Source organism: Podarcis cretensis (assembly GCF_951804945.1).
Source record: "Podarcis cretensis genome assembly, chromosome: 3".
NCBI classification, from domain to species: domain Eukaryota; kingdom Metazoa; phylum Chordata; class Lepidosauria; order Squamata; family Lacertidae; genus Podarcis; species Podarcis cretensis.
Window position 1 is genome coordinate 92,232,999 of NC_137172.1, and position 13,792 is coordinate 92,246,790.

Genomic DNA, 13,792 nt, shown 5'->3' on the forward strand with positions numbered 1-13,792 from the left:
ACCCCAGCTCCCATCATTCCTGACTATTGGCCATGCAGGCTGGGGCTGATGAGAGTTGGAGTCCAACAACACCCAGAGGCTCCTGGGTTTCCCATCCAGTTGTGTTACTGAAAAATCTTTCTCTCCCTCCACGTACTCTCTCTTTGCAGGGAGGTTGTGTGTAGCTACTCTACCACAAAGTTGTTTTTGCAATGTTCCTCAGAACCTTTCACGCCCACCCCTCTTGCTCTTTCCCTATGCTTCAAAAGTTGCTGGCAAAGGATACTTGGGGCTGTTTCAGAGACATTCAAAATATTCCCCACATAATGTGCTGCAGCTATCCCTGGCAATGCAGAGACTGCCCTCTGGGATTTTAAAATAAACTATATGACATAGCTGTGTTTCAGGCTTCATGCGAGATGAAATTTAAGCCCTAGCACTTGAAGTCTGCTCTCTTTCTATGTTTTGAAAAGAGAAGATCCTGGGTAGGATCCAAAGGTTCTGTTCCATTCATGGAAAGAGTCTTCTGTGACTTGAAAGTCGCCTTCGGATCCAGATCCCTGATGTGTAATGTACCCACTGCAATGCATAAGATTTCAGAAGGTTCTCTGAATATTTATTATAATTTTTAAAAATCCTTTAAACAAGTCAGAAACAGTGCTGTTCCTAAAGGTGCTGGCACTTTGCACACTTAACAGAAATAAATCCATGACTTCAATTCTCTCCAGCATTGCCAAAAAGGAACAAGATGAGTCAAGGCAGCTGTTCATCCATGATGGATGCACTTTGTTTGTTCTTTTAAGGGTAAACTGAGCCCTTTAAAAGGGTGAAATGAGCCATAGAGAGGGCCCAGCTTGGACTGGGCTGTGGTGGAAAGGGATTAACCTAGTGGTAGCAAAGTGATGCTCTTCAGATGTAGTCCAACTACACTATAACTCCCAGCTCCAGCTAGCATGGCCAATGGAGAGGACATACCATTAACTACCCCTGGGTTAACCCTTTTCCTTAGCTGCTGTTTTCTGATCAGAGTCACTCTCCCAGAACTGCTGTTTTCCTCGTGGGGCAAAATAGATATGTACTGTGTGGCTTCCTTCCCCAGCTCTGATCTGAATTCCACTTTCTAGCTACACTTATCGTAGGAGCATACGCTACAGGAGATCTGATCAAGGCCCTCCTCACCTTTGTATCTAGTTGTGCCTCAGTGTCAACTCTTTAGGTCAGGATTTCTTCTCCACATATTTCTTGCTTCTTCCACTCTTTAAGGAACCATGAATTTGGATGGTGCAATCATTTGTTGTTTTACGATGATGATGATGATGATGATAATTATAAAGATAATGGTAATAATAACAATCTTATAATATTTCTTTTATTTATGGGTCAGGAACTAACAACCATCAAATCCATGTATGCCTTCTGTTAACCCCCATGTGACTTGCTACTTCCATTGTAATTGAATGTAGAAACTGGATTTGTTTTAAAGGACTTAGTAAGATGAAAATAAAATATCAAGATTCTTAAGTAATAGCAGAACTACATTCTAAACCTTGCAGCTGTGTTCTGATGTCACAGATGTTTAAAAAATGGTTTGCGGTGTACAAACTGTACTGGTGTCTTTATTAATCAGATACCTTATGATTATTTGTACTTTCTGATTTAAGTAGATGTTTGCTTTCATGTATAATTGTAAGCATTCCATTGTCATTGCCTAATACGTTACTGTACAATGACATATTTGGGAACAGATTATCTGCCCTTAAATTCATGTCTCTCAACAGGAATTGAGATTAAAAACCCATTTCCCCAACCAGTTCCAGAGATATGATTGTTGGTCTTGCTGACTGCTGAACTGTCATTACCATGATGAGAAGGAGTTTGATAATGGCATATATGCAGAAATTTAGGGTGGGGGGCTGGGTTTAGTATTTCCTGGCAGGGGCATGACAAAACTCAGTTCTGAATTCATTCCCAGTTCTCATGTGATTGCTTGCACTGATGGCACCAGTGGCTTCCAGTAGGAACAGCATCTACCATTCTGGAGCTAGTCGTGAAAATGGGTGGCTGGTCAACACACAACGAAAGAGTGGGTTGCCTATTTTTGTATCTGAAACAAGACTCATTTTATGCAGTGCTTTGAATGTTTGCATCTTAGCAAAGCATGCTACAAAATCATCATTAGTTCCACATCTTCATTTCTCCATTCTCTAAAGTCTTAAAAACAGAGCTTTCGCCATAAATTCTGTGTCAGTGCAAAGAAAAGTTGGCACATTCCTACTTTTTAAAATTCCTTTTTAACATTGTACCTTAAGCGCCCAGTATTGTATTTTGTGTTATTTTTTAAGTAGCATTCAGCCAGCTACAATTCATTTCCAGTCTGTAGCAGTCTTGGTGAATGCAAAGAAGTCAAAACACAGCTCGTTGAATGCAAGTAGTTTGTAGTTTGCTTGACTCTGGGTCTGGCCCTTGATTTTTTGTAGGGTCTGCTTCAGTGGGGGTTCAGTGGATTTCTTCAGTGGATAATACTTATTATACCAGGAGGGACTGTAGAATGAAAGGCAACCAGCACAAAAGGTTAGAATGGATCCTTAGGACAGGAGCAACAGAGAGGGGTTAGTAGTGTCTGGCACAAGGTCTGTCTCTTTTTGGCTTGCCAATAGCTCTAGAAGGGAAAGTGTAAACAGTGGTCTAGTTCAGGTATATTATCAAACCATGGTTTCCTGTTATGAGAGAGAGCTGTGGCAAGCTTTGGCACACCACCCTACATTCTCCTTTCTATCTTCAAGTATGAGCAGAGCAGACTGAAAGCTGTAATTTTTATAGTATTACCTTCAAACTGAGGAATCCAAATTTGTCAATGAAGCATAGTAAGATTAAACTACAGATTCCTGAATTTGGACATAACAGAAGACTGCAGTTTATTATAAAACAAAAGTGGAAGTTTTTAGTGTCCTCTTCTTGCAGAAAGAGCAGAGAGAGAAGTGCATAAACTTGAGGCTCACCGCAGCTCATAAGGCTAAAGCAAGGTTTGGTGCATTTCAGATTTAATGACGTTGTGTTTCTCAGTCCCTTCACAGCAGCAAAGTATGTCTTTCACCCTCTTAATTTAAATTTTAAAGCAGGTGGCTTTCTGCTTTTAACCTGCACCAGTTTATGTGACAACATGGCAGCATTGTGTAGGATTAGCCTGTTTAATGCTTGCACCCTCCCAGTGCAAGAAGATGAATTCTCCATTTGGCAACGTGTGGCTCACAGATTTTAATCACACCAGCACAAATTGGCCTCCTGCTGAAACAAACTGTTGCACTATCTTGATATCCCTCCACGTTGGTGGCCCCTTGCATGCTCACACAGAACTTCTCTCAGATAGTTGTGGTGCAGGTAGCTGCCCACATGTGTGGCTGCATATATGAAAACTTAAGAGTACCATAAAATGCTTTTGAGCATCAAAACTATACAGGGGTGGTCAATGACAATCGCAGTCCAAAAGACCTGATATTTCACATAGGAAAAAATATGATCATAGTTCACATTTATGCCAGAGGTGGGAAACTTTAGGTCGAAGGGTTGAATATGAGCCTCCACACCCCTCTGTCTGGTCCACAGGACTCGACCCAAGCCACATCCTCCCAGACCTCCCAGATCTCTCAGGGTGCCCTCCTGTTGTGATTTTAGCTGGCTAGAAATGTCCTCTTGAACTGTGATTCTACATCTTCCTTGCATGGAGAGTGGTATGTATCTGTCTACATCTACTGGTGTCATACCCATCACTGGGGTGCTTCCTAGAAGGTTGAAAATAGGTTTATTATCTCTGATTTACGTAGCACACTAAAATCAATGGTGAGCTTCTTATTAAGTTTTCCAAAGGATGCTTTGAGCTGGACTCTCAGTTCAAACAACACAATAATTTAATTACAGTACTTGTGCACCAGCCTAATGGTATAAAATTGCACCTCATGCTTTCAAAGTTATACATCGGTTACTACATCCATGAATTAAACATGGTATGTATTTTGGTTGCTTTTCAGAATCAGTTTGCCCAACAAGAATTCCTGTGGCATCACGAGATGAAAAAGGATTTGATATACTTCTAGGTTTAGGTGTGAAGAAAAAGGTGAAAAAGAGAATCCAGATTCCATCTACCAATGCGAAAGCTTATGAAGTTACCTCGCGTATTGACTTGTCAGAATTGACAAGGTACAGGTTTTTTTGTTTTTGTTTTTTAAAAAGTTTATATCCTTTTAAATTAAAATAAGACTTCCTTATAATGGACTACATAATTGTTTAAGAATTAGGAATTCAGAGTGTATGTTCTGCTAATTTTTTTTAAAAATTGCTTTCTAGGAATGTCTTTCCAGAAGGCCTTCCTCCATCATATGTGTTTGTATCCACTCAGAGGTTTAAAGTCAGAAAAACATGGGATTTGTGGAGGATTTTAAGCCTGGATGGAAGGCCACAAATAGCTGTTACTGTAAATGGAGAAGACAGAACGCTGTCATTTACTACAACAAGCCTAGTAAATGATACGCAGGTTGTTACTTTTACTGCACCCCGTGTGAAGGTAAAGAAGACATCACTCATGTGTTGATATATCTGTTATCCATATTATGATTTTGAACGTGAAGTGATCCAGTGTTTCACTGTTCGTTATAACAAAGCATCAGAGATGATTCTCATTTTTTGAAGTTAGTGCTTGAATACGGATCTCTGAGGACAAAACGTTCATTCCTCTTTGTCACGTCTGAACGGCATGCCACATAAAATGTGGCCTGTGTTCCTTTAGAAAACTTAAGAAGTAGACCCAGAAACCACCTTTTGGTGGCACGTCCCTGCTCATGCTGTACAGTGTGATTCCATCGTAGCACTGTTTGGGAAAACCTGTAATCTGAAATGGTACAGTACTAGCTGTGCCATTATCTTTCCCACACAAACCAAATTAAGCAATTAGTGTTTATATATAGATCGATTTATAGATGCCATCTGCAAAGTGTGTGTGTGTGTGTGTGTGTGTGTGCGCGCACGCGTGTGTATTACACAAGCAAACACACACAGAGGTTGCTCTTCTATTTTGTTATTCTGTTTTGTTATTCACTTATGGACTCATTGTTAAAACCGTGTTTATGGAAGACAGTCTTACTCGGCTATGAGTGATTGCCAAAGATACACCCCTTTCTATGCCTTTGGTATAGGAAAGTATGATAGAAATACAAAAATGGATACGTAATCTCTATAAAGAAGATGGAGATCAATGTTATGCCTAGCTATCTTCTAGAGAAGCACAAGCTGGACAGATGAAGCTTGGCATGCTTATAACTCACCTACATGTAATAATGGGAAAATCCAAAAAGAATTTTGGGGTTTTTTTCCAGTCTGATATAATTATTAGGCCATTTCTTTAAGTTGTTATAGTAGATAATGCACTTTAGTGGTTGAGCCCTTAATTCAGACTGGTGGTAGCAAGTTTTGAAACTTGTATTAGTTTATGTCTTTACATTTATGGACATGAATGTTGAATATATATTTACAATTCTCTCCCTTTTTTCTAGATGTTGTTTGATGAAGGCTGGCATCAAATCCGTCTCTTAGTAACAGAAGCAGATGTTACGTTGTATATAGATGACCAAGAAACTGAAATAAAGCCATTGCGTCCTGTTTTAGGGATCTATATCAGTGGAGTAACTCAAATTGGAAAATATTCTGGGAAGGAGGAGACTGTACAGGTATGTATGCTCAGAATACTACATTTGTGGAGTGCAGTTACACCTACCCAATGTTTAGATTTAAGCCTGATCCTAAGCATGATTATTTGGAACAAGTTCATTTAAGTTTAGTGAATAAGGGTGAACAGATGGAAAACAAAAGCAGATGAACATCAACAAACAATAAGCCTGTTGTATGATTGGTAGCTCAAACCATGGTGTGGATTCTTAACTATGGTTAGCATAAACCATTATTTAGTGAGATGTCAGGACCAAACCAGTATTTGCCTTGAATGTTTTTGAAGAACAGAATACCCAGTGTGAATTGTTTGCACAAGGGGAATATAAGAGTTGTAAGCAGCTGTTTCCCTTTTGCATTCATTGACCTTGGTGTCATTACAGAGGACTTGGTGTACAATAAGTAAATGCATAAACTACCAATGTGTGAGTCTGAACTGTTTTTAAGGAACTTTCAGCACTTTCTGCCCACGTTTGCATTCTGCTACACAAATATAAGCACAACCTGCCCTTTTACAAGTAATTCCTTAGCTGTTATGAAATGGATTTTAGAATATAAGATGTTCCAAGAGATTATGGATGTTATTTCTGATTATGAATGACCTTTATATGTTTCTAATTTGTAAAATAGTGCTGTAAATCAGTATGAGTAAGACAGAATGAGTTATTTCCCCTTGGACCATCTGAGGCTCAATATATTTGGTTGGACTGCTCATGAGTATGAATGGAGGGTTCTGTCAATTTCGATTCTACCTGTTTCTCCTTTTTCCACTCTTAAATCCAGTTCTCTCCATTTCTGTAGCAATCTGTTATTTTTAATTAAAAGCATCAAAAATGGGTATCTAATGAGTTCATAATCTTCATGTTACAGTTTGATGTCCAAAAGTTAAGGATCTACTGTGACCCAGAACAAAATAACCGAGAAACAGCCTGTGAGATCCCTGGATTTGTGAGTATGATAGGATTTATTTATTTTTGGTAAAGCTTGTTTTTCATTTTCATAAAAAACAAACGAAACCATATCGTAGTGGGAAGGATAGTTCTCCTATTAAGAGAGTTCTTTATCTATCTATCTATCTCAAATAAAAGAAAGAAAGAAAGAAAGAAAGAAAGAAAGAAAGAAAGAAAGAACGCTTGAGCTATAATTGTGTTACCTGTCGAAGATTTTTTTTTTTTAAAAAAAACACACTGCTATCTGTCAACCTTCAAATTCCTTCAGGACAGAATTTTCTGCAAAATGTGTTTTGGAGAAATTGTTGTTTACCATTAGAGGTTGTTACAGAAGTCTCTCTATGCTAGGGAGACACTGGTAACATGTTACATAGTGTAATTAAAAGGTTCACAAGGGGTGAAGCTGTGGGTTAAACCACAGAGCCTAGGACTTGCTGATCAGAAGGTCGGCAGTTCGAATCCCCACGATGGGGTGAGCTCCCGTTGCTCGGTTCCTGCTCCTGCCAACCTAGCAGTTCGAAAGCACGTCAAAGTGCAAGTAGATAAACAGGTACCGCTCTGGCATGAAGGTAAACGGCGTTTCTGTGCGCTGCTCTGGTTCACCAGAAGTGGCTTAGTCATGCTGGCCACATGACCCGGAAGCTGTACGCCGGTTCCCTCGGCCAATAAAGCGAGATGAGCGCCGCAACCCCAGAGTCGGCCACGACTGTACCTAATGGTCAGGGGTCCCTTTACCTTTACTTTACAACTATATGGGATGTGGATGGCGCTGTGGGTTAAACCACAGAGCCTAGGGTTTGCCAATCAGAAGGTCGGTGGTTCAAATCCCCTCAACGGGGTTACCTCCCATTTGCTGTGTCCCAGCTCCTGCCAACCTAGCAGTTTAAAAGCATGCAGTGCAAGTAGATAAATAGGTACCTCTCCAGCTGGAAGGTAAACGGCGTTTCCGTGCACTGCTCTGGCTACATGACCCGGAAGCTATACGCTGGCTCCCTCGGCCAGTAATGCAGCCCCGGAGTTGTATGCGACTGGACCTAATGGTCAGGAGTCCCTTTACCTTTACAACTATATATGCTTTGATTTTAACAATTTCTGCAGGCTTTCTAAAGTCTTGAACTGATTTTGTTTATTTATTTATTCCAGAATGGAGAGGTAGGCAAAAGCATGCCTATTCATATGGACTTTAAGGTAGTATTTAGTATCACCCTCACCCTTGCTTCCTTTGTTAATACATCACCAGGTAAGAGCATGCTGTTTGTCGGGCATAGTGAGGATATTTTTGTAAACTTTTTTTTCTGTTTTCAGCTTTTGTGTTCAGTGAATAATATGTGCAACCTTTTTTTGTGGGGGAGTGTTAAATTATTTTGGACTGAATTTGGCATGCAATTTATATGCTATTTTTTACATGGGTAGTGGCATTTAGTTCTCACATTGTTGAATCTCTTTTATGTAGTCTGGTTTGTCATAGAAGGAATATGCTTAACATTTAAGAAAATATATGCACTTAGAGAGCTAAACCATGAACCCAGGTTCAGATGGCATGCTATTCCAGCAGCAAAATGGGGAGAGAGGAGAAAAGCAGTCGCATTCTCCTCTCCAGGAGCCTGAACATTTGCTTGTTCATACTATGGAATAGTTCGGCTTAGAATTACCTGTGAACTGGGCCACTCTCTGACTTCCTCATCATACATTGATATCATGAAATCACTGTCAAGCCAACATGGTAGATTTCAGCAGGGATTTCAGGGGTGAAGGATTTTGTGGAGTAGGTTGTTAATAAACATAAAGATGGTTTGATGTGCACAATTGAAAATTGTTTTTGGTTTTTGGTAGTGCATGAATGGACCAAGCGATGTAGGATCTACACCACCTCCTTGTATATGCCCTCCAGGAAAACAAGGACCACCAGGCCCCAAAGTGAGTGGAGCTTTTCATAATGTATAGTTGCTTTCATTATGTTTAACTCTGTGGCCATAACATAAATTATGATCATAATGCCTTATTTATAAGCCCCCTTCTAGTTTAAAGGCCCAAAGCAAAAATTGCATTTATTATTTCTTAGTTTACAGTTTTATATACTGCTTTTCAGGTTGACCTTACAAATCTGTTTACATAAGATCATTACAACAATAAGTGCCAAGTTAAAAAGAAGTTAAAATAGAATGGGAAAGAGAATGGCTGTTTAGAAGAAGCTGTTACTGTTGCTATCAGTTCCTCTTAGGTAGGGGTCAGTTGGGGAGAGTGCATGTACCCTTGACCATTGGCTATGCTGGCTGAGCTTGGTTGGAGCTGGAGTTCTACAACATCTGGAGGGGCAGCTTGTTGACTTTCCTTAGAATAAAATTTGTTACAGTTTCTGGAATCTAAGTGTGCATTAGGAGTGGAGGTGGGAGAATAAAATGAACTGAGGCATGCTTCATTTGGGCCATCGTCAGCTAGACAGAGATCTTAAGTATAGCTTTTAAATGTAATGGGTTATTATAATAATGTTGGATTAGGTAAAGGTACCCCTGCCCGTACGGGCCAGTCTTGCCAGACTCTAGGGTTGTGCGATCATCTCACTCTATAGGCCGGGAGCCAGCGCTGTCCGCAGACACTTCCGGGTCATGTGGGCAGCGTGACAAGCTGTATCTGGCAAGCCAGCACAGCACACGGAATGTCGTTTACCTTCCCGCTAGAAAGCGGTCCCTATTTACCAGGGGTGCTTTCGAACTGCTAGGTTGGCAGGCGCTGGGACTGAACGATGGGAGTGCACCCCGCCGCAGGGATTCGAACCGCCGACCATGCAATCGGCAAGTCCTAGGCGCTGAGGTTTTACCCACAGTGCCACCCGCGTCCCTACCAATGTTGGATTAGAACGTAGCAATTATCTCGTTATTTGTTTTCTGCATAGTACTAAGACTTAATGCAGCTGCAAAATTAAGGCCAAGCAACTTTGCCCAGGTTTTGGACCACACAGTTGTAGCTGAAGACATGGCCCCTGGCAGACCCCACCATCTTCAGTTTTTCACCCAATGTTCTCTTGTAATGGATGTTCTGACACTCTTAAATACTCTAGAAGACAATGATCTCAACTCAGCCAACTCCCTGAGTCTCCACTTGAACATCTTCTCTTCAGAACATGTTTATGTAGTTATGCATGTTATAAAAGTCTGTAACATCTTAAATATGAAGCAGAAGAACATATCTTTTGAAAACAGAACCGCAACCAGTGAGGATGCATTGCGCTGAGAGATTAAGGACTGTATTATAAAGGCCAACTGTTGCATGAAATATTTCTGGGCTTCCCTCCAAGTTTTTATGACTTTGAAAGTATAATTTCCTGAAGTGCCAAAATATGGATGAACAGCAAATGGGTGCATTCACTTGCAACCCACCACCCCAACTTGGTAACATGTGATCAGGTTCTCTTGTGGCTGAAAGGCCCTTGTGGGAAATATTAGACATGGTGTTAGTCAGTGGGTACAGTTAACGTGCAAATGATTACAAATGTAAATGTCAGCCTCAGGGAGGCTCAAGCTTGCCATTGTCCCGATCAATTCCACCACCCCATCCCTAGTTTATATTTACATTGGCAGGGAAGTCTCTTTTGGCACCAATGTAAATAGCACCTTCAGGGGTGATTTATGTTGGGGCCATAATGGAATGGGTTAAACTCCCCATTCCTATATCCCATGGTCTTTCTCCTGCTTGGGCCCCTCTGCAGTGGTAATTAGTAGTTTGAAAAAAATGTACTGCTTTAATCCACACAATTAACACTAGCTACAATTAACATTAGCTTGGCCCTCCATGAATGAACAACAGAGGGAGATAGGAGGTGTTTGGTTAGGGGTTATACCTGCCTAAGCTGCACCAGGCAAATGAATGGGCTAGAATGACAGGCTTATTTCATTTTCCAGAAGAAGCATGAGTGGCTGATGTTAGATGAGGTAACCCTTTGGGGAAACACACATATGCACAGAGAAGGCAAGATGGCCACACCAAATCTGCTGTAGTTTCTGTGCAGATCTATGGGTTGTGAGCTTCACACAAAGCAGAAAATTTGTGCGTCAGAATTTACTATGTCAGAATAGAGTGAGGCAAAACAACCTTTCCTCCCTGCACTATTTATGAGGAGGTTTCAGAAGGGACAAGAGGAAAAAGGACATATTTCCCTTCACACTCTCCAGAAACCTCCCCCATGTTTATATATAAACCCTGGAAGCGTTAGGGGGATATGTACTATAATGTTAAACTCCTCTTCTCCATGTTATTTCAGAAGATTTCAGGAGTGGAAAAGATATATTTTCTATAACTTTCCCAGGAGAAACACCCACTCCTTCCACCTGTGGAAGCAATAAAGAGTTTAGTTTCAGGGCTGACAACTAGCCCTGAACCACGAGCCCTTTACCACTTTATAGGGCAGTGTGTGAAGGTTTCAGAAGAGCTGTGGGGAGGGCACCCACTTCCATTCCTTTGTCCGCATCTGAAACCACCTCCTTCCTTTCAGGAGCCCTGTACAAGGCTCCTGCTTAGGTTGATTGAAACTCTGAGTAGCATCTGTTAGAGGCGGGGGTATTGTGCAGCATTTAGTTGCTGCAACCTTCTCAGTTCTGTTCTGTTCTAATATGTTTGTTTTCTCCCTAGGGGGATCCTGGACAACCTGGGAATCATGGCTATCCTGGAGAACCTGGTCGAGATGGTAAGCCTGTGAGTACTAAAAACTTAGTCATCTATAGTAACTTTAATGCAAAACTGACATTAGAATTGTATCAGAACATTATTAAGGGTGGCAAATGCTCATTATTAACATCAGGATCACGAGTAAGGGGTGACAGTTGGAATTCCCAATCAAGGAGGATTCAGGGAAGATCCATACCTTTTACTGAAAAAGCCACAGAAGTAATATGTAAATGCTACCCTTTCCTTTAAATTTATAATTTACTGGGGTTTTTTGTGCAGCAATTTCTAATCTTACAGTTGGGCGTCATAAATTGTTAATTGTTATTGCGGAAGGGGCATAGAATGTCAACAAGGATATATAATCCAAGTTTCAGAAACTGAAATGATGGCAAGTTAGGATTAGTTTTGTCTTTTCTTTAAAATAGTTTCAGCCATTAAAAAACAAAAAAAAGAGTTCTGAATGCTGTGCTCGCTCAGTTCTGATGTGATATCTTCACAATAGCATTACGAGAGCAAGCTGCAGCGAGCCCTCGTTCACATGGCTGATTTTTGTTAAGAAAGAGTAGAAGGAAGAGGAATGCAGCTAATTGCTCACTAGCTAGTCTAATGGCTTCCTCCTTGGGGTAAAACAGTATGTAACTGTATCCCACCCAAAAAGAAATAAGAAATGTAATATCTTGTTCCTGTTAGTTCTTGCAAAAATATGGATGGATGGTTATCATTAGTACTGCGAATAAGTCTGCAGTGCCCATACTCACCCTGGGAATAAGCTTCTCTGCACATAACTTCTGAATAGACATTTATAGTACTGTGTTGTGAAAGTGTTAGAAGGGAGGCTTTAAAAGGTTCAAATGAGTTCAGTTATTTTACCAGGCAATTAAAGTAAGGGCAAATTAAAATGCTGAAGCAGAAGTTTGGGTCTTTTCCCAAAACCATTCATCTCCTTTTGACTTTGGTAATAATGAATTCAAAGAATTTGGTTTTAATTCTTATGGGCCTTTAGAAGGTTTCCAGAAATCTCAAGAAAATGAGCTCCAAGTTAAGCAACGTGGCCTTTATTATTGTTAATGCCACTTAAGGCATTCAGTTCTTGCCCAGAATGTATGAGGCCTGTGATTTTTTATTTTTTGCATTTCACATTCTATTTCTGGTAAGGAGTCTTTTGATGGTGGTGGTTGTATATTTGGTTTTCTGTATCAGCTCTGTATGGAAAATCTTAAACAAATCCTTGCTGGAAGCTCTGTAAATCTGAGGAACATTGCCAATTACTTGGAGAACTCCATGTTGCACTTTATAAAATGTCCAAATTTCTTATTTTGGTTGCTTAGTTACATTTTGGCCATGTTCGTAGGTATAACAGATGGTTGAGATTATTGTGGTGGTTCCCTTTGGATGCTGACACAATGCTAGTATGAAGAGCAGTAATACCAAAAATACACTTCTTTCCACATACTGGAAGATTATATTAGGGAAGAGTCCAATAATTTCAATAAGCAATACTGGAGCCATGTTCAAAGAGAACTCCTAGTTGCAGAACCTGGGAGCAATTTAAAGAACTCTTTTCATGGGTTTATTTTGAACCCTTCAGATAAATTATAAATCTACCATTTCAACAAAATGCTAAAATGCTCTAGGACAAAAAGAAAAAGCAACTTCTAATGTAGCACAAATGTTTTCTTACTGTTTGCAGCAATCGCTTTCTTAGTTAATTATCAAGTAATCCCTTGATAATTATGACCACGCAAGCAAGGGTAACTGGAAACAACAACAACAAAAAACAGAGCATTGTAGCCCTCCACTGTACATGAGTGGAGCTGTGCCAGCTAACTAACATCTGGCCAGAATATTCCTGACTAACACATGAGATAGATAGTGTGTAGGTAGTATATTATTGAACGGAGGCCATCCTTTGAGTTTCCTTTGCCTTTAGGAGTTAGGCAGGTGGTGACCAGTGAAAGAGCTTTTTTGGTTGTGATATCCTGTACATGAAGTGCACTCTCTAGAGAAACTTGGGTGTTGCCAATTTTGATGTCTTCTCTGTACCATATACTGTAAGAAGAACATTGTCCAGGCTTTCCACTATGCATTGTATCTGGTTTTCAGTGATCTCTTGTTGTGCTGGAGAGGTAAGTACCGTACCTAATCCTGCAGCTCAGTGCACTAAAATGTGGATTAGCATGACATCCAAGCATGGGCATTGTGAACAATTTCATTGCACTTATGCAAATAGACTTCCTGTCTATTTTATGTAGGCTTCTCCTTTTGCAATTGGATTTATCTGGCCACTATACCAGGAAGGAAATGTAATTTTCCACAACAAAACAAGCTGCTTGCAGCAGGTTTGGATTTGTACAACTCCCCTTTTCATTGTGCTACCAAGTTTTTTGTACTTCTCAGGATTGTTGTGGTCTTGATCAAGCAAATATAAGCTATATTTTAGGTTTTATATGATTAATCGTGATCTAACATAATAATAATAATAATAA

The 13,792-nt window shown here is 40.2% G+C and overlaps 1 protein-coding gene across 1 annotated transcript in view; it reads left to right on the forward strand.

The window, feature by feature from the left end:
- The window catches only part of COL21A1 (collagen type XXI alpha 1 chain), a 118,718-nt gene that overhangs the window by 54,636 nt on the left and 50,290 nt on the right, over positions 1 to 13,792 (forward strand). Inside the window, exons 6-12 of the mRNA XM_079970606.1 lie at positions 4,005 to 4,173; positions 4,321 to 4,537; positions 5,523 to 5,696; positions 6,565 to 6,642; positions 7,788 to 7,796; positions 8,478 to 8,561; positions 11,271 to 11,333. Of these exons, the coding sequence (XP_079826732.1) occupies positions 4,005 to 4,173; positions 4,321 to 4,537; positions 5,523 to 5,696; positions 6,565 to 6,642; positions 7,788 to 7,796; positions 8,478 to 8,561; positions 11,271 to 11,333 (794 nt within the window). The remainder of the gene's footprint in view (positions 1 to 4,004; positions 4,174 to 4,320; positions 4,538 to 5,522; positions 5,697 to 6,564; positions 6,643 to 7,787; positions 7,797 to 8,477; positions 8,562 to 11,270; positions 11,334 to 13,792) is intronic.